We start from the raw sequence: 21,638 nt of genomic DNA on the forward strand, positions 1-21,638 counted from the left end.
TCAGCTTCTTGCATTTGTGGTCCATGTGGCTTGTTAATATTTTTCCAGATGCTGGATGTGTTTGATGACCAGCACTTTGGCTTCCTCCAATGTTCCGTTGAGTTTAATAAATATTTTACAGTTTGCAGTCCAGGTATTTTGAATTTTACCCAGTTTCTTTAGGTGCCGTGCTTTCTTAGCTATGTCAGCGTTGTATTTGGTTAGATGGTCATTCATGTAGACGTTCAATCCCTTTAGTTTTCTCCCCTGCTTCAGCAGTGCATTCCAGTGTTTCCGGTTTACAAATCTTATGACAGCTGGTTTATCACTAACGTTTTTCCTGGGCAGAAGGTGGTATGCCTTGATGTTATTAGAGTCCAGGTCAATCCCTTTTGACTGCAAGAAACCAGCCACCTGTTGCTCTGCAGAGCTAACATCCAGTTCTCCATGCTCTTCTTTGCTGTCAGCAGTCACGGCCCGAGCATATGACCGAGGTTTTATGTTTAGCCCCATGATGATCACATCATTTATTCTCGTGTATTGCTCCAGGTCTGTGACCCTGTTCTCCAGATAGACAATCCATTTCTCCTTCTCTGCATTCTGATTGCGAAGCGACCTTATCTCCTTGACAATGTCCAGGATATATTTCTGTTGTAGCTTGATAGCTGATGTTTCTTCAGTTAAAAAGTCCAGTGACTTTTTAATGTCCTCAATTTCCTCAGCTGTTCGTGTTCTCTTAGGCCCCATTTCTGAAGTAGTAGTTAATTTCGACTCACCAAAACGCTGCTTAGTTGTTGGTGCCTGCTGGAGGATCCTAGGCCTAGAAGCTGCTGAAGGATCCTGGGCCTTTTGATAGAACAGTCCTTGTAAGTGGATATCAGGCCCCTGAACAGCAAAATTTTGTACTTTGGTCTAGAAACCCCAAAATGTGATGTGATGTGGACGCCAGGTCCTAAGAGGTTAATAAAGAGGTTAACAAAGATTTTGATACAAATTGGTGTTACTGAAGCTCTGAGAGGGAGAGGTGTGTTATTTAATTAAAATGCATGCTAGTTTCAATTCATGTTGGGTACCTCCTAAGGAATTGTTGACCGCATTAAGTCCACTGTAATGTTTAATTGGCTTACTTAATCTGAAAATACCACTGCAGATTTGTTTGAATAATCTTTTTTCACGTCACTGATGGTGGTATAAAAAAAGGAAGATATGCTCTTAGCAGACAGGGGAGGTGTGTGTTCAGTGTTTGCTATTATGTGCTCCACTTTTGTTCTGAAACACACAACTTCAGAAGACATTGATGGAGTACGGTTGAGGACCTGGAAAGTGAGGACAAGAATCAAGGAACTTAGTATGATTAAGCCCCTTGAATGTGTTGAATCTTCCTGGCCAGTTGCTTCATCAAAAGGCAGATCACACAAAGCCCTGTTTAACAGCTCTTTTGGAAGTACTGTTAGTTTTCCAAAGAGCAGCAGGATTGTGGAGTCGCATATTTTAAAGGCTTTGCAAAATTTCTTCAGGCCGGAAAGATGTTGATTCAGGCTTTTGGAACACAATTTAAACCAAAACACAAAATTTACAGGAGATGATGTAAAGTTTGATGCCAACAGTTTTATTGAACATACAAGATTTAAAAAAAACTTAAAAGAAAGCAAAGCTCTCTAGGGTGTTTGCCATATGGAGGCCAAAAGCCAACAGAGATAAATAAAGATGAAGACTCCCGGGGCACTTCTGAGCTCCTTTATGGGAGATGAGTCACCACCAGCTCCTCCTCCTTTATTATATAATTATCCATATTTTATCTTTAAAATGAATAATCTATCTTCTTAAACTGGATTTATTTCCTGTCAAAATGGAACACAACACTGTTAAAGTTACACATTAGTCCACATTATTATATCTCAAAACAACAGCTGGGTATCAACAGGTGTTCACATAAAAGTAGTGTAAGTTATGTTATAAATATAAATAATAAATGACCTAAAAATATGGGTCACAAACAATACGAGAACATGGATCAACTTGTCAACATTGTCATTCCCTAAAATATTCCCTTTCCATCTACAAAGCACTTCCAATTAATGTCAATCCAGTGTATAAATTTCATAAAAAAACCAAACAAAATCCCAACAGGAGTTCTGGCAGTGTGCAAGTTAGCAAACAGTGCAAAGTTAGTCAATTGTCTTCTGCTTTAAATACCTTCAAACTGTGAACTTCAGAGAAAAAACTGATTTCAATAAAGGCTACCTCACACGTGTAGTTGTTTTTTCAACAGATATTACCGAGTGTGTTTTGGAGAAATAGTTCTTTTTACATCAAGACACTAAAAATATCTCAAGCACTGTCGAGGCCATGCTAAAGAAAATGAAGAAACTTCAGCAAAGACAAAGCCTATAAACTATAAAACAACAACGTCAGAAAAAGGTGATAAGGTGCACACATTTTATGCTGCAAGACAAACTGTTTGTCTTGTCCATGTGTCAAAACAGAAACTGAGCTTCCGAAAGCCTTTTGAAATTTTCAGTTTTCAATGATCCAAACACTGTTTATGTGTCCTACCATCACCATTTTCTAAGAATGAAACTCAGCATGTAGGATGTTTTCCTAATTGCATTTTCAACTGTACTGGAGAACTAAAATGTTTCACACAGGTGCTGCAACAATGTGGTTCTCACTTTTGTGAACTGGTATGTGTTATTTCAAGTTTCCTTCTGCCTGAATCTTTTCCAGAGGTGCTACAAGAATGTGGCTTCTCACCTGTGTGAACTCGCATGTGACTCTTCAACTGACTCTTCTGAGTAAATCTTTTCCCACAGGTGCTACAAGAATGTGGCTTCTCACCTGTGTGAATTTGCATGTGACTCTTCAGGTGACCCTTCTGAATAAATGTTTTCCCACAGGTGCTACAAGAATGTGGCTTCTCACCTGTGTGAATTCGCATGTGACTCTTCAACTGACTCTTCTGAGTAAATCTTTTCCCACAGATGCTACAAGAATGTGGCTTCTCACCAGTGTGAATTCGCATGTGCATATTCAAAATTTGTTTCAAACTAAACCTTTTCCCACAGGTGCTACAAGAATGTGGCTTCTCACCTGTGTGAATTCGCATGTGTCTATTCAACAGACCACTCTGAGTAAAACTTTTCCCACAGGTGCTACAAGAATGTGGCTTCTCACCTGTGTGAATTTGCATGTGTGTTTTCAAATTTGATTTTACATGAAATCTTTTCCCACAAGTACTACAGCAATGTAGCTTCTCACCTGTGTGAATTCGCATGTGCCTATTCAAAATTTGTTTCAAACTAAATCTTTTCCCACAGGTGCTACAAGAATGTGGCTTCTCACCTGTGTGAATTCGCATGTGACTCTTCAACTGACCCTTCTGAGTGAATCTTTTCCCACAGGTGCTACAAGAATGTGGCTTCTCACCTGTGTGAATTCGCATGTGCCTATTCAAAATTTGTTTCAAACGAAATCTTTTCCCACAGTTGCTACAAGAATGTGGCTTCTCACCTGTGTGAATTTGCATGTGACTCTTCAACTGACCCCTCTGAGTAAATCTTTTCCCACAGGTGCAACAACAATGTGGCTTCTCACCTGTGTGAATTCGCATGTGTATCTTCAATGGACCCTTCGTAGTAAATCTTTTCCCACAGGTGCTACAAGAATGTGGTTTCTCACCTGTGTGACTTCGCATGTGTATAGTCAAGTCTGCCTTCCAAATAAATCTTTTGCCACAGGTGCTGCAAGAATGTGGCTTCTCACCTGTGTGAATTTGCATATGTCGACTCAATGTTTCTAACCTATAAAATCTTTTCCCACAGGTGCTACATAAATGTGCTGTCTTGGAATTTTGAACTGTCAGACCTGATACTATTTCCTCCGACTCCTTTCTGTGTGAGTTACCATCCTTGATTTCATCCTGATCTGTGACAGGAGAGTTGTGAGAAAGGAGCTGGTCACTGCTTGGTTCTGGTTCACTGTGGTCACTTGCTTCACCAGCAGGAAAAGTTGCAGTCTCCTGCTTTAGAAGAAGCGGTTTTTCCTCTTCAGTGGTACGGAGTTCCTCCTGTTCCTCTTTAATCTGTGAAGGATCCTTCTGGTGTAGACTGGAGTTCTTCTCCTGGTTACAGACCTGCTGATTTGTGAGCCCATCCTCGCCCTTACAGTCATGTTGTGGAAAATCTGAAGGGACAGATCAAAAAAAACATACATTTGAGGAATTACAAGGTAAGCTTAACCACTAGCAGGTCTCCACATGGTAAGCATATTGCTTAGATATACCTATGAAGGCATGTTGTGGGGAGAATCCGTTTTACTGCTTCAGTGAAAACCATTTTGGCTGCTCATTTACAAATTCTACAAATAATATAAACAGACCATCTACGATGAGAAAATAAAGACAATATATAATCAAACAAAAGCACAAAGTGGTATCTCTTAAATTTTGTTATCAAAGTGCAAAAAACATTTAAAAGTTTATTTAAAATTAGTCAAAAACTTTACAGGACACTCACTGCAGGATTTATTCATTTATTCATTGCCTGAAAGTTGGGGAGAATGGGAGGTAGAGTCTTCCGCTTTCAGGTCCCTCTTCTGTGGAAAAAGCTGCCAGTTTGGATTAGGAAAACAGACACTCTCTCTCTCTCTTTTTTTTTTTTTAAGATTATCTAATCCAATCCAAGATTAGGCTTAAAATTTTCCTTTTTGATAAAGCATACATTTATGGCTGGATCAGGTGACCCTGATTAGGCTCATTGAGATTTAAACAGGGTGAGAGAACCATCTTTCTTATACCTGGGGGTAGAGAGTTCCACAGCCTGGGAGCAGAGCAGCTAAAAGCTCTGCTTCCCATCGTGGTGAGGCAGAAGGAAGGCACAGAAATCTGGATAGAAGAAGAACATCGAAGTGAGCGGACAGAAAAGGCAGTGCTTAACAGGTCAGAAAGGTAAGGAGGTGCGAGGTTATGAATGGCCTTGAAGGTGAGCAGAAGAAGCTTGTAGATTATCGGGAATTTCACTGGGAGCCAGTGAAGTTCCTGAAGAACGGGGTGATGTGCTGGTAGGAGGGAGTTCTGGTGATAATGCGAGCAGCAGAGTTCTGAACCAGTTGAATCTTATGGAGGGATCTTTGGGGGAGACCATGCAAGAGAGAGTTGCAGTAGTCAGTGCAGGAGGTAACAAGATTGGGCAAGGATGGATGTAGACTGGGTGAAAAGAGAAGGACGAAATCTGTTAATGTTGCGTAGATGGAAATAGGCCGAACGGGTGAGATTATTGATGTGAGACTTATAGGAAAGTGAACTGTCTAGGACACATGTGTCAAAGTCAAGGCCCGCGGGCCACATCCGGCCCGGCGTACATTTATATCCGGCCCGCGAGATCATTTTATATAGATGTACTATTATTGTTATGCATGGCCCGGCGATATGAGGAGCTAATAATATACAAACTACAGATCCCATAATGCAGCGCTGCAGCCTCCTTGCTGAACGCTAGGCTAACTGGGAACATTCCCGCGTCAATCAAGTCAAACTTCTGTTATTGTGAAGCTAGCCGCTCACAATGGTGGAGAGAAAAGTTGATTCTGAAAGCAGAGCCTTTCAGCGCCAGTGGGAGACTGAATATATGTTTACAGACATTGCTGGTAAACCCGTGTGTCTTATTAGTGGAGCTAATGTGGCTGTAATTAAGGGATTTAATTTAAGACGGCACTACGACACAAAACGTCAGGATAAGCTGAAAAGTACAGACATGTATAGACAAGAAAAGTATAGACATGATGGACATTGCACAGCTGGCCATCTTCATCCATGGAGAGGAAATATTGAACATTAAATCGATGCACGGGACAACGACAGGAAAAGACATTTTTGAAAACGTATGTCAAAGTGTAACCGCCATGAAACTGCCCTGGGACAAACTTGTTGGACTTACAACAGATGGAGCGCCGGTGAAAAAAAGCGGACTAGTCAGCAGGATGCGAGTAAAGATGCAGGAGGAGAACTGTACCGGTGAGTTATCAGCATATCACTGCATCATACACCAGGAAAGGCTGTGTGGTAAAGTCCTAAAAATGGAGCATGTAATGATCACCGTAACGCAAACCGTAAATTTTATCTGAGCTAAAAGTTTAAACCACTGTCAATTTCAGTCTTTTATGTGGGAAATAGATTCAGAGTTTGCCGACATTCCTCATCATACAGAGGTCCGGTTGCACCAGTGCACCAGTGCAACCTGCCTCACTTTCCCTGTTGCCAAGTAATGTTGAACCAAGTCAGCGGACCTTGCTGAACTGCACCTGTGCAGATTCAGATGGAGCTGCAGTGTAATGATACACTCAAGGCAAAGTACGACACTGAATGGCCCGCACAGTTTATTAGTTCCATTCCTGAAGCAATGCCCCAGCTCCGTCTACATGCGGCTCCAACCTTGTGTTTGCTTTCATTTATTTTTTCTGGGGTTTTTGGCAGCATGTTCATATTTCTAACTTGCATAATTTTGACAGGATATAGTTTTATAAAGAGCAAAATATTTAAAGTTAAAGTTTGTTTTTTTAAGTTTATTTAATCTGGAATAATATTCCTGTCTGTTTTTGTTCAGATTTATGTTTAAAAAACATTGTTTTAGTGTGTTCAATAAATGTTTATCTTGTTTGGCCCGCGACCTAAAGTGTGCCTTGAGTTTTGGCCCCCTGTGCAATTGAGTTTGACACCCCTGGTCTAGGATGACACCAAGGCTTTTAACCTGAGGAGAAGGGAAAACTGTGGAGTTATCGATAGTGAGTGAGAAGTGGTTTGCCTTCAAAAGGTTAGATTTGGTGTAAATAAGGAGGATTTCAGTTTTATCCTTATAGAGCTTTAGAAAGAGTAATAAAGATAATATTAAAACTAAGTAGCTGCCGCCATTGTTGGAAACTGAAATTGGCTGGGCCGCGCTATGAATCTTGGGATAGGTTGGGCAGCAAAGGATACACCCGACCCATCCTTCAAATCTGGAAATGAAGGACACATTCGTCGGCCGCATTTGGAGGAGTCTTCGAATTTCGACAGCCTTCATCGAGTCGCTGTAACGTAATCGGCCTACAAATGCAGCCTCCGAAGGATGCTGCCCCTGACTTTGGACACAGCTACGATACCGGAAACTGCTTCTTCTTCGGGGTTTAATGGCAACTGGCATCCTTGTACATGCAGTGCTGCCATCTTCCGTTTCAGTCCGTTATTACACTCTTAAATCCTACTACTTATTCCTGCAACTTTCGGGATCTTACAAAGCTTCAAACGAAGGTTGACTATTAAATTAGTCGTCGACGATTTCGTGACTAGTCGACAAATCATGGCAGACCTACCTTACAGTATAAAGCCCCTTCAGGACACTGTTTGGGATTACAGTGGGATGCAAAAGTTTGAGCAACTTTGTTAATAGTCATTATTTTCCTGTATAAATCGTTGTTTGTTACAATAAAAAAAAAAAATCTCAGTTAAATATATCATATAGGAGACACACACAGTGATATTTGAGAAGTGAAATTAAGTTTATTGGATTTACAGAAAGTGTGCAATAATTGTTTAAACAAAATCAGGCAGGTCCATAAATTTGGGCACTGTTGTCATTTTATTGATTCCAAAACCTTTAGAACTAATTACTGGAACTCAAATTGGCTTGGTAACCTCAGTGACCCCTGACCTACATACACAAGTGAATCCAATAATGAGAAAGAGTATTTAAGGGGGTCAATTGTAAGTGTCCCTCCTATTTAAATTTTCTCTGAAGAGTAGAAACATGGGGGTTTCAAAACAACTCTCAAATGACCTGAAGACAAAGACTGTTCACCATCATGGTTTAGGGGAAGGATACAGAAAGCTGTCTCAGAGATTTAAGCTGTCTGTTTCCACAGTTAGGAACATATTGAGAAAATGGAAGACCACAGGCTCAGTTCAAGTTAAGGCTCGAAGTGGCAGACCAAGAAAAATCTCGGATAGACAGAAGCGACGAATGGTGAGAAGAGTCAGAGTCAACCCACAGATCAGCACCAAAGACCTACAACATCATCTTGCAGCAGATGGAGTCACTGTGCATTGCTCAACCATTTGGCGCACTTTACACAAGGAGATGCTGTATGCGAGAGTGATGCAGAGGAAGCCTTTTCTCTGCCCACAGCACAAACAGAGCAGCTTGAGGTTTGCTAAAGCACATTTGGACAAGCCAGCTTCATTCTGGAATAAGGTGCTGTGGACTGATGAAACTAAAATTGAGCTATTTGGGCATAACAAGGGGCGTTATGCATGGAGGAAAAAGAACACAGCATTCCAAGAAAAACACCTGCTACCTACAGTAAAATATGGTGGTCGTACCATCATGCTGTGGGGCTGTGTGGCCAGTGCAGGGACTGGGAATCTTGTCAAAGTTGAGGGACACATGGATTCCACTCAGTATCAGCAGATTCTGGAGACCAGTGTCCAGGAGTTAGTGGCAAAGCTGAAGCTTCTTATTTTTCTTCTTAATTTTCTTCTCTCGTATGCTTTCATAAGGTCAGTACTGTTAGGGCAGTTAGCATTCTCTTAAAGTCTGTTTGTATGTTTTATTTACTGGTGGCCACTTGCTGGTTTATATTATGGTTTAAAAAGAAAGAAAAAAGAAACAACATAATTTAAAAAATGTCTGAAACTCAAGAGGTCAGAAATTCCACCGAGCGGAGCATTTTTAAAATCAGGGTCAAACCTATAGTCCTCTATAGTTCATAAACATGGAGCAGGACAAAGACAGCGCTCTGTATGTTATAGACATTCATCAACATCTGCTTGCAACAAATCCTCTGTATCCAGTGGCCAGAGAAGATTAAAAAATGTAGTCAAGAACAAACCAGGAACCAATAGCAATACCAGTTCTGAAAGAAAGTGATGCTGGATTGGCCACACAATCAGGAAATCCACCAATAACTACACAGGCCTTGTGCTGGAATCCAAAGGGACAGAAGAAGAAAGAAACACATGGCACAAGGACACACCTATCATAGTGTTGTGTGGTTTGTTAAAAGCTTAGTTTCAAATCAATATTTTAAATTGATTGTTCAGTCCTAATGGGGATAATTATGTTATCCACAAAAGGTCCAGTGGATGTACTCAGTCATAATGTACAGGGGCGGCTCCAGAGTTTTTTCATATGGGTGGCCATATGGGGGCTACTGAAAACATTGAGGTGTCACACCAAAAACATAATTTAAGGTTTTTTTTTTTTTTTTTTATATATATATGCTTGTAGGAGCCATATGAGTTGCTCTTTGTCTGTTTAAGTGGGTTGGTTTAAATAGATTCACTTTATTGGTGCACGGGTGCGGGGTGTGTCTCATGGGTGTGGTAGAGGATAAATGTGGTTGCACTCACCTGTTCACAGCACCTGCTGTTGATGAGCAGAAAGGTAGGGTGAGCATGGGGCAAAACTTTCTGTTGACCGCAACTTGAGCGATTTGATAGATTTGTCTGTAACTTCATGGTTTTGTATGGTTATGAACTAATTGATGCTATAGAAAGGTTGTAGTTTGGCATAGTAGTTAGTGCCATCATTGTGAGTTGCAGTCATTTGTTTGTGCAGCCTGTGCATTTGTGTATTTGGTTAGAAGTTGATCCCATGTGCTGATTTGTATATTGGACGGTGCATGTGAATAAAGGAGCAAATGTTACAGGAGTGTATTTTATGCGTTTATTGTTGCGCGTCACCTGTGTCCTCATGTTTAGCCTGCCGCGGCCGTAGGTTGGAGGAGCCGCAATAATTTGTCAACAGAAAGCTTTGTAGGTTTTATTGGATTATTTATATATAGATGAGTTTTATTGATGAGAGTTTTGTAGTTTGCAGTTGCCTTTGTTCACGCAGCTTTTAGATGAAGCCTTTGGCTACACAAAACAGATTTCTTTTAGGAGTCTTATTCCCCTGTTAGGTTTTAGCAGTACAGCTGCATTAGGCATTGTACTGGTTTGCTTTCTAGTTATTGTGCATCAGGCGGCTGAAGCCATTGGCTTGGGAGTACCGCCGCAGTTTGTGTTTAAGACAGTTTGTCTTCCTCACAGCTGACGGTATGGAGGTACATAAATACCCACCGCTAGTATGTACGGAAGACTAGGGTGAGTTAGTTAGGTTTAATAGGCAGATAGTGGGGGATATTGCTCCTGTTAATTGTGTGTGTCCAAGGTTTTATTAAGTGAATGTCATGAAGTTGATGTGTTGGAATGAAGCTGTGTGGCATAGGTGCATTTCAGCGTTTGGATTTTGAAATGCTTTGAAGAAAAATGGAGACACACCAATTAATACAATGTGTTGATGAGGATAGAAAGAAAAGACAGCCGAAACCGACTGCTAAGGCTTTGGAGAGTCAGATTGAAAGGCTTCAAACAGAACGTCACACTAAGATTAATAAAATTAAAAAGGTCATAAAGGTGATTAAAGAATTAAAGCAATCTGAGGATAATGTTTCTACTATTCAGACTCAGTTAGAGAATTTGTCTGTGTTGCTTAATGAGGCAACTCATCTGCATGAAACCTTGCTTCCTTTGCTTCCTCAAGAAGAGCAAGAAAAACAAACTGCTTGGTTCATAAGTGTGCGAGCACATAATACTGAGGTTATGGAGGAGATAAAGAAATGGCTTCATGATGCAAAGGGAAACTCTCAGAGTAAAAATCAAGTGTCTGAGCTTGATTTGCCTCAGTTAAATCCACCTGGTGTTGATTCCTCTGATGTATTACCTGCTTCTAGGCACGCCGGCAATGCTGGTAAAGGTGCTGCAATAGATGATGTTAATCCAAGTGATAGCATCTCTAATGTTGGAAACAGAAGTTGTAGGAGAAGCAAATCCTCACTCAGTGGCTCTATGGTTTCATCTGCCCTGTCAGCACGCATAACAGCAGAGGCTGACATGGCGTCCCTTCTTGTTCGACAGAGGTTGTTGAAAGAAAAGCATGCTTTGGAGGAACAAGAAATACAGCTTAAGAAAAGAAAGGAGCTGCTTGACTTAGAAACTGAAATAGCAGCCTCAGCAGCAAAGGTGAATGTTTTGAAAGCTTCTGAGATGTCCCGAGTCTCAAGTGCCGTTAATGATAAATCTGATGGAATGAATTCGTACTTAGAACGAGAGCAGGGGCGTTTAGGTGTTTTAAATCCTAATGCTCCGACATTCAAACCTGTGTTACCAGAGCAACCCTATCAGGGTGTTGATGCAAGTGATCATCAAGCGCCGGTTTTGGATGTAAGGCCCAAGGTTAAAAGTACTTTTCAGCCCAAGGTCATTTCATTGGAACAGTCAGAGACGAAGCCACAAGTATTTCCAGGTGCAGTTTCGACTGCTCGGATGATGTCGCAATCTCACACACAACCAAAACATTTTACACATACAGTGCAAGGTAGTGAGGGTCATGATCATCTAGTCACCGTTTTGCAGAAACAAAATGAAATTACATCTTTATTGGCTGAGCAGCAGTCTCTTTTTTTGCTACCAAGGCGTGACATTCAGTTTTTTGATGGTGATCCTTTGCAATATCAAACATTTATGAGAGCTTTTGAGCACATGGTGGAGAGTCAAGCTCACAGTGCTAAGGATTGTTTATATTTTCTTGAGCAGTACACTAGAGGCCATCCAAGAGAAATGGTCAGAAGCTGTCAGTATATGCCTGTTGAGTATGGATATGCTAAAGCTAAATCTTTGCTCCAGGAGAATTTTGGCAATTCGCTGAAAATTTCTGCTGCCTACACTGAAAGGGTCAGTAAATGGCCACTTATAAAATCTGATGATGTGAAGGCTTTGCAGGAATATGGGTTTTTATTAAGGCAATGTTGCAATGCAATGGGAGACGTTGAGTCCTTGCATGAGTTGGATGTCTCTGCTAATATGCAAGCAGTTATAAAAAGGTTGCCTTATAAGCTCAGGGATAAATGGAGGAATGTTGTGTGCGATCTGCAGGAGAGGTTTCAACGTAAAGTGGTTTTTAGAGATGTTGTTGAGTTTGTTGAAAAGCAAGTTAAGATCGCAAGTGACCCATTGTTTGGAGACATAAAGGATCCTCCAACAGCCATCAGAAAGGAGGCGAGTAAGTCTCAGTTTTACCCTAAGGCTAAGAAGAGTAGTTTTGCTACTACAGTGGCCAAGGTGGAAGGGAAGACTGAGCCAGCGTTGAGGCGAGAGAGTGGTTCAGTTGTGACCAAGGTTTGCTTGTTTTGTGGAGCAGGACATATGTTGGATTTGTGTCCTTCATTTGAAAGAAAGTTGCACTGTGAAAGATTATCTTTTTTGAAAGAGAATGGTGTGTGTTTTGGTTGTCTGCGCAGTGGGCACAGAAGCAAGGACTGCAGGAAACGTCTCTTGTGTAAAGTCTGTAATCAGAAACACCCCACACTCTTACATATCCACTCAAAGCAGAGGGAAAGTGTTTCAGTGCAAACTATAGGAGGGGGAGAACCACCAGATGAAGGTCCTTCATGTGCTGTGCAAAGCAGTGGTGTTACTGGGGCCGGTGAGCAAAATAGTGCTCTAGCCATAATACCAGTTAGAGTGAAGTCCAAGAAAGGTAATCAGTCACTGATAACTTATGCTTTCCTAGATCCTGGGAGCTCAGCTTCATTTTGTACTGAAGGGCTCATGAATAGGCTGAATCTTTCAGGAAGGAAAACTGGCATTCTGTTGCGGACAATGGGTCAGGAGAAAATGGTCAGTAGTTATGTAGTCTCAGATTTGGAAGTAGCTGGTTTGGGTTTGGATCACTACTGTGACTTGCCTGACTTATTTACACAGAAAAGCATGCCTGTTCAACAATGCAATATTCCCCGACAGGAAGATCTCAATAGATGGCCACATTTGCGCTATATTAACATACTGGAGATAAATTCCGGGGTAGACCTATTGATCGGGACCAATGTGCCCAAGGCTTTAGAGCCATGGGAGGTTGTTAGAAGTCAGTACGGAGGTCCCTATGCTGTAAAAACTATGCTGGGTTGGACAGTGAATGGTCCTCTTAGAGAGGATCGTAAGACTGACATTTTTGATGTGAGTGTCAATAGCATTTCGGTGGCAAGATTGGATGAGCTGTGGGAACGTCAAATGAAGGCTGATTTTCCAGAATGTATTCAGGATGAACAGTTTGCATTGTCTAGAGAAAATCAGCAGTTTATGAAGTCAGTGATGGACTCGGCTAAGTTGGTTGATGGTCATTATACCGGTGGTTTACCTTTTAGGTGCAATCATGTAAAAATGCCAAATAATAAGAAGGTCGTAGAACAGCGAACTATGAGCCTTAAACGGATGTTTATCAAGGATGATTCCTGGTTGACAGGGCCAAAGTTTCTTGCTGAACCAGAAATTAAGTGGCCAGTGAAACTTGATTTTGGAAAGATCTCTTCAAATGATCCAGAGATTAAAATGGCCATTTTAGTTCATGCTGTTGATGCAAATGAACTCAAGAGTGCATCAATCAGGGACAGCAAGAAGGCCTACAGAAAGCTGGCTTTGCAGTTACATCCCGACAGAAAGCAAGACGACCCGCAAGCCCAGGACAAGTTCGCAGACTTGGGGGCAGCCTATGAGGTCCTCTTACATAAGGAGAAAAGAAAACGGTATGACATGTATGGAGAGCACAGGCTCAAAGTGGGTCACCACAGCTCTCACAGTAATATCTTCTCCAGCTTCTTTGGTGACTTTGGGTTAATGTTTGGTGGCAACCGACAGCAACAGGACAGGAATATTCCCAGAGGAAATGACATAATACTGGACCTGGAGGTTACACTGGAAGAAGTGTGCTCTGGGAACTTTGTCGGTGGTGAACGTGAGTTGAAAGAGGCAGTGGAAGGATGGAATCAGATACAGACTCATGAGATGCTGCTGCAAAAGGGCATAAAGTGGATTTTTAATCCTCCTGCTGGTTCCCATCATGGCGGTGTTTGGGAACGTCTCATAAGGTCTGTCAGGAAGGTGTTAAATTCTGTTTTGAAAATGCAGAACTTGGATGATGAAGGCCTTTGTACAGTTCTTTGTGAGGCAGAGGCTATTGTAAACAGTAGGCCAATAACCAAAGCCTCTACTGATCCTAATGATTTGGAGGCCTTGACTCCTAACCATCTGTTACTGCTTAAGACCAAGCCATTGATGCCACCAGGAGTGTTCCAGAAGGGGGACGTGTATGGACGACGTCGATGGAGGCAAGTACAGTACATGTCTGACCTGTTCTGGAAGCGCTGGGTTAAGGAGTACCTGCCCCAGCTTCAAGAGCGTCAGAAGTGGCAGAGAATCGGACGGAACTTCATTCCTGGGGATGTGGTTATCGTTGTCGATGATTCTGCGCCTCGTAACTCTTGGGTGACTGGTAGAGTTGTGGAAGCAATTTCTGACGGTAAAGGACTTGTACGTCGGATTCGTGTTAAAACAAAGACTGGTTGTTTGGACAGGCCGATCACTAAAGTGTGTCTTCTACAGGAAGCAGAAGAGTCATGAAGATTGACTTTTTCAGATGTTTATTTGTATTAATGTGTATTTGCTTATTTGAATTGAAATTGTATTTTGAATGTTTGATGAAAGATTGATTATGTTTATTAATATGTCTCCTACATAAGTAAGTATGAGGTAATTATTGCTCTAAAATAATTAGGGGCCGGTATGTAGGAGCCATATGAGTTGCTCTTTGTCTGTTTAAGTGGGTTGGTTTAAATAGATTCACTTTATTGGTGCACGGGTGCGGGGTGTGTCTCATGGGTGTGGTAGAGGATAAATGTGGTTGCACTCACCTGTTCACAGCACCTGCTGTTGATGAGCAGAAAGGTAGGGTGAGCATGGGGCAAAACTTTCTGTTGACCGCAACTTGAGCGATTTGATAGATTTGTCTGTAACTTCATGGTTTTGTATGGTTATGAACTAATTGATGCTATAGAAAGGTTGTAGTTTGGCATAGTAGTTAGTGCCATCATTGTGAGTTGCAGTCATTTGTTTGTGCAGCCTGTGCATTTGTGTATTTGGTTAGAAGTTGATCCCATGTGCTGATTTGTATATTGGACGGTGCATGTGAATAAAGGAGCAAATGTTACAGGAGTGTATTTTATGCGTTTATTGTTGCGCGTCACCTGTGTCCTCATGTTTAGCCTGCCGCGGCCGTAGGTTGGAGGAGCCGCAATAATGCTGATGTCAAATATAGGTCACTTGAAAAATGTGGCCGAAGGAGTGATGACTGCAATTCGTGAGGGACAAACAAAGTGACAATATGAAGGACAAAAATGTATATGCAGGACTAAATAATGTTTCAACTCATTGTAGGGTGTCTTCCTCTCTCTTGTACTCAACTTAATTATTTCCAACTGGGAGGGCTAGAAATTTTGGCTCTTAGAATATTACATCAGTTTCCTTGTTGCAGTTCGTCCTTAGATTCATCATGTGTCTCTATAACATATCTCTGAGGTCTCATTAGGACCCAACATGAGTTAGATTCAGTTTTGTAGTAAGAAATCTATCTATTAAGGTTTTGCATACCTATTCTGTGCAACTTTACTTCAGGGTTCCACATGATGCCCAGCTCCTTCCCGGTCCAGACGATGCCGCTTTTGGTTTCCTGCGTCAGTGCAAGCTGGTCTTCTTCCTGATTGATGGAGATTTCCTCCTGTTCCTCTTTAATCTGTGGAGGCTCTGTGTCCTGCTGGTCCAGACTGGAGTTCCTCTCCTGGCTACAGACCTGCGGGTCATCCAGATCCTCATTTTCCTTACAATCATGTTGCTGTGGGAGGTCTTGATGGACACAACACACAAGAAAAAAGTTACACTGTGAGCAGGTCTCTCAGATATGTGAGCGATATTTAAATATTCTCTCTCATGCAGTGAACAGCGAAGAATTCTGTTTACATACAGAGTCATCATTTATGAGGCGTACAGCTCGCTACTCCAACTTGGTCCTTGTGGCCAATAATCCACAGTTTTCATTGTCTCAACATTTTTCTACATACTGTGTACAGTTCTGGACTAACATGACTTAAATCTGGTGGAAATGTTTGTTTTTTATTAAACAAGAGAAGATTTGAAATCCAGTTTTTATTTTACTGTGCTAACAGAAAACATGTCTTCAGTGAGGTAGTATGCCAGGCAGTAATGCACGCCACGTGTCTTTGTGACATCATCACCTGGCCTTTTGATATGAGTCATAGTCACTTCGGTATTATGAAATCTGTATATTACACTTTTACATACCTATTCTAGTCAGCCGTAATCCAAGTTTACACAAAAAATCCAGCTGTTCTCCGGTCCAGACATGAATGCCTTCATCCTCCTGCTTCAACTCAAGCTGCTCTCCTTCGTCACTGCTGCAGGTTTCCTCCTGTTCCTCTTTAGTCTGTGCAGGCTCTGGGTCCTCCTGCTTGAGACTGGAGCTCCTTTCCTGGTCACAGACCTGCTGATCATCCAGACCTTCGTGTTCAACAAAGGGACACAAGAAAATAGTGACTAATGTGATGATAACAAAGATAAAGAAGGATGAAAAGGGTCACCTATTGAGAATCAAGTTTATCCTTTCACGGCCTCTTACATTCTTGCAGATGTTGCCACAGAAACATTCACTCATAGTCATGTGTTCATTGGGTGATGTTGATAACCGTACAGACGTCTGGGGTCTAATTTTTAGATGTGAGTGCCAGTGATCATCACACAATGTGAATAAACAAACAAACGAACAAACAGTAGCATGATCTGAATATTTTAATGAAATCTTAAAGTACTTTAAGACGGCAGACTGGAAGTCTTTGTTTTTTGACCAATGCATTAAACTATATCTTTTTAGATATAAGTTTTAACGGCCGCCATTTTCTTTCTGAGTATTTATTATATGGCGTGTTGTGGGGAAAAGCCTGTTCTTACATTTGAGTCTAAGGTTTATTTTGAGCACCTGACGGCTCTTTTTTGCTTCTCATCTATAAACTCTCTCCACAACCTTTCAAATGATTCTTCTGTAGGTGGTCGAACAGAAATGTCGTGTTTGAGTCCGTGGTGGGGACCGCTTTGCGGCATAATTTGCATAGCAGAGTTTTCTGATCCGTGTCAGATTTTTCATAACCAAACCATGTCCATGCTACAGGGGGAGCCCCTGGTTTAGGAATAACATCCTCAATTTGTTTTGACCGGTCCTTCTGTTTGGAGCTACCAGGTTCTGCCTCATCTTTATTGACAGTCAGTGAAGATGAAACCAATGAAAAAATATTGCTGTAAATGTATTTTGCGACACCACAAAACAAACAATAGCGTATCATTTGAAACGATAGATGTTTGAATTTCATAATCGGATACATTTCGTCACAGTGCACAGCTGTAATGTTAGCCTACTACAGGGGTTCCCAAAGTGGGGGGGCGCAGAGCCATTGCAGGTGAGCGCAGAGCCATTGCAGGGGGGCGCGGTATGAATGTAAAAAAAAAGAATGCTTGGACACTGCTAGAATAATGGACAGGTTTTTTTGACAGGGCTCCCACACAAACGCAAAGCAGAGGTTGAAGCATCGCCAAATATGTTTAAAAACCAACTTCTTTCAAAGCCAAAGACTAGAAAATATGATGAAGCATATCTTGCCTTTGGCTTCACCTGCACATGTGCCAAAGTAGGTAGGTACCCCCAACAGAATTTGTTTCCCCTGCATCGGGAGGATGCGCTAGGCTGTTCAAATCATGCACAAACAGTGTCCCACAGTTGTTTATGTTTTTGAACCCATTTTGCACAGAGAGGCATTTTTTGAAAAATGTATTGATAGCAATGTTGAATATTATTACACAGGAAAAAAAATAAAAACGACACGTAAAATAATTACACCATTACACCTCCGCCTTTCTAAATGGAGGGACAGTAGCTGCATGTGTATATGTAAGTGTGTAAAAACTGCAGATAGTAAGATTAACAGTATTTTGAATCTATCTGCCATTGTAGAAATTAATCTCATGTAAACAATAACATGTCGCACAGCGTGATGTGAAAAGGGCACACATCTCTGACATTGTGTGATGAACTCCGTATTCTTCGACCACAGGTAAAATGCAAAAACTGAGTTTTCTCCAACCTTTTTGGTGATTCGAAACGCCGTTTACGTGTGGACAAAAGGACCAAACACATAGAAAAATCTGTGTTTACAAAAGTGCTTTGAGGGTCTCGAAAAGCACTATATAAATGCAATTAATTATTATTATTATTACCCATGTTGGTGTGGACGTAGCATAAAAGAGTTAATAGTTTTACTGCTACCTGTAATTTATTGCAGTTTACTTTTGTTTAATTATTTTTTATCAAAGGTTTAATGTGTGAAATAACTGCAAAGGTAGGATGGTTCGCCACTGAATTTTAGGTATTGAAGTATGCTTCTAGCTCAGATAAACAAAGGTAAGACAATTTGCCACTTAATTTAGCTGTTAAAGTATGCTTGTAGGTCACATTCACAAAGGCAGGATGGTTTGGCACTGAATTTTATCAGTCAGAGTATTTTTCTAGCTAATATTCACAAAGGTAAGACGGCTCGCAACTTAATTTCATATTGTGCGCATGCGCAGAAACAACGGGTACGATGATTTGTCAGGTAGGATGGATTCCCAGAAAACCGGCACAAACCGCAGCCTTACCTAATGTCCACCCTACTGTTACTCATTTTACATTACGGTTTAAAAATTTACTTGGTATTGCTTTCAGAACTGCACATGATTGTTTGCAGCGTTACGACCCGGCTCAAAAGCCCCAACATAAAAAGGAGATGAATACCAGAGTTTTAGTGAGAAGAGGTTTTATCTTAAAATGGCATAGCAGGTTGGCTAAAATGGTCACCAAGGCAAAGACTAGTGAGCTTCCTGAAAGCCTGCCTCAGGTATGCTTTTATCAACACCTGACTAGGTGGGGCCAATTAGCACCAGCTGAACATACTGAGGAGATAAGGGGCTGCAGAGGGACGTAACAGGTGGCTAGTAGCCTTCAGTAATAGCAATAATTCACACGGCAATAGTACATTCATGTAGTTGTAAAAAGCATGAAAATATATCAAGTAATCCGGACTAAAGTATTCAGAATACATTATTCACATTGAGTAACAACGAAATACGTTACAAATTACATTTGGGGCATTAATTTGTAATCTGTAGTGGAAAACGTTTTAAAAGTAACCTTCTCAAAGCTGCACAGATATAACTGCATACACTTTACTGTGGTGTATTACTAGTTTAGATCAATGCATTTATGCAAAGTATTTAGATCATGCCCACGTGAATCACACGATGATCCCACAATCCCACATCTCCACAAATTTACACACCTGTATTGTGTGACTTTATCCCGGGTCTGATATTAAGCAGTCTTAGCTGACGGATCTCCTCCTCATACCGGACGATCGTTTTTTCAAACTCTGAGAAGATTTCTTCTGCAGCAGAAGTTAATCTCTCCTTGATAAACTCTCTCAGATGCTGAACTGAAGACATTATTGCAACAACAACCGATACCGCCAAATTTAACTCGGGTCAACTCAGTCACTTAAGTCGGGCGCCATTGCCGCTATTCTTCTTTTATTGCACTTACGGTAGGCTGGAGGTATCAAAGGCGTAATACTGCCCTCATCAGGTCAGTCCAACATAAAGTCTGGTACTTTGCAGAAAACTGCAATTTTGCCATGAGATTATTAGTGATATCCTGGAATAAAGAAAGAAGAAAATACTTTGATTTAAGTTTGATTTATTGGAAAACCCTTTAGTTTTGATCCAGCATTAATCATTTAACAGAACAAAGAATAATGCCTTCATTGATTATAGTCACTCTAAAAATAATTATATAACAACTTAATGAATATAAACGAGGGTCTCCTGATTTCTCTGGTACGGTCCATGAAGTGGAAGTGAAAATAACAATATACAAATACATTAATATAAACAAACTACAGACATTTAGAGCACAGAGAAAATTAAAGTTTCATGTGGAGCAAATGATCACGGACAATTAGGATAAGGCTGTTGATGTGGTCGCCTTCCTCTTCCCCTCTGATAATAACAGCTAACATTTTTAACAACAATTTAACAATTTATCACTGTACAAAAATAAAAAGTATTCATGTTCATGTTGAGTCTGAGTCTGCAGAAGGTTGCAATGCAGTGGAAGACGTCATGCCTCATTTCTGTATCGAAGACGCCAAGTCACAGTGGCCCCCAGTATTACAGGTCTGTGACACTGACTTCCCACTGTAATGATCAGAAGCTGATGCTGTAAAGTTAATATAGTTCCATGCAAGACATCAAATTGGAACTATCTGTGTGGACACTAAGATGTGAGCTAAAGGGTAAAAGAAAAAACCTACACAGGTATGAGAGCTAGAAAAGTGATATACATGTTCTTCCTGCCAGCTAAGTGTGAATAATAAAAACATGTAGCAGATCATAAAAGGACTCATTCTTCATAAATAAGGAGACAAACAAAACACCCACGTCATGAAGAACCTGGAAAGACTCATCCTCGACCAGCTCCACCCTATAGTTAGGCCACATCAGGATCTCCTTCAGTTTGTTACCAGCCCCACCTCAGGGCTGAGGACGCCATGATATAACTGCTCAATCGTGCCTACGCCCATCTGGGCCAGCTGGCGAGCACTGTGAAGGTCATGTTTTTTGGGTGTTTTTTATACTTTTTCAGTGCATTTAATACATCAGGTCAATTGTCCTGGATGATAAGATAAGAGATAAGATCAGATAAGATAACCTTTATGAGTCCTACACGTGGGAAATTTATTTTGTTACAGCAAAAAGTGGACAGTCCAAAGTTACATAGCAAAAATTAGAAAACACTGGAATAGGATAAGATGATGAGAATAAGAATAAGATACTGTACACAATAGACTAGAATAAAACAAAATACTATATACAATAGGATAAAAATTAGAATAAAAATACTGTATACAACTGAGTCAAATACAACGTTGTCAGAAAAAGAGTATTGCACTTAGTGTTATTGCACGTGTGGATGTGTGTGTTTGGTCAGCTGCGAAGTCTTTGTTGTGGAGTCTGACAGCAGTGGGGAGGCAAGACCTGCCAAATCTCTCCGTCCCACATCGTGGGTGCCGCAGCCTGCCAGTGAAGGAGCTGCTCAGTGCTGTCAGAGTCTCCTGCATGTGGACATGTTTTCCAACAGGAATGACAGCTTAGCCACCATTCTCCTGTCACTCGCCACCTCCACCAGCTCCTTGGTTTTACTAGCCTTGATCTGGAGGTCGTTCTGCTGGCACCAGTTTATAGTCTTGGGTCAGTTCTCTGTACTCCTTGTCGTCCCCATCAGTGATGAGGCCGACTATTGCAGAGTTGTCAGAGAACGTCTGCAGGAAGCACTGGGTGGAGTTGTGGGAGAAGTCTGCAGTGTAGATGGTGAAGAGGAACTGAGCCAGAACCGTTTCCTGTGGGGCATCTTGTAGTGTTTATAGGAGACGTAAAACCACAGTCATAACAGGGGTTTACCACCATGACACGGCCCCCAGCTCAGTGCTGCAGCCTCAGCAATGAAGGTGCTGACCCTGGTCCATTTAGACCCAATGTCCCCAGTCTCCCTCTGAATGGTGTCGAAGCTCTGCCAGAGGGGACAGTGACGATCTCAAGGACAGGGACCTTTGCTACGTGAATTACTAAATTCACTTAAGAAAAAATATAGGTAAGTTAGTATCAA

General features: G+C 41.3%; 1 protein-coding gene across 1 annotated transcript; it reads right to left on the reverse strand.

The window, feature by feature from the left end:
- Positions 1-1,263: 1,263 nt before the first annotated feature.
- On the reverse strand, positions 1,264-19,420 carry LOC134616191 (zinc finger protein ZFP2-like). Its single transcript, XM_065469531.1, has 8 exons — positions 19,258-19,420; positions 16,178-16,393; positions 15,489-15,721; positions 4,774-4,861; positions 3,883-4,161; positions 3,154-3,741; positions 2,986-3,069; positions 1,264-1,295 (listed from the first exon to the last, which is right to left on the reverse strand). Exons 1-8 carry the CDS (start codon positions 19,418-19,420, stop codon positions 1,264-1,266), a joined length of 1,683 nt encoding a protein of 560 aa, XP_065325603.1.
- Positions 19,421-21,638: the final 2,218 nt, after the last annotated feature.

The sequence above is a fragment of the Pelmatolapia mariae genome, linkage group LG18, assembly GCF_036321145.2.
Source record: "Pelmatolapia mariae isolate MD_Pm_ZW linkage group LG18, Pm_UMD_F_2, whole genome shotgun sequence".
Lineage (NCBI taxonomy): Eukaryota > Metazoa > Chordata > Actinopteri > Cichliformes > Cichlidae > Pelmatolapia > Pelmatolapia mariae.

Excerpts from the sequence above, each read along its gene's own strand:
- LOC134616191 (XM_065469531.1), bottom strand. The coding sequence starts at position 19,420 with ATGTCTTCAGTTCAGCATCTGAGAGAGTTTATCAAGGAGAGATTAACT. Across the intron at positions 15,722-16,177 it reads ATTACGGCTGACTAGAATAG|ACCTCCCACAGCAACATGAT; the intron begins GTATGTAAAAGT and ends GTGTCCATCAAG. Across the intron at positions 3,742-3,882 it reads TCAGGATGAAATCAAGGATG|GTGAGAAGCCACATTCTTGC; the intron begins GTAACTCACACA and ends AAATTCACACAG.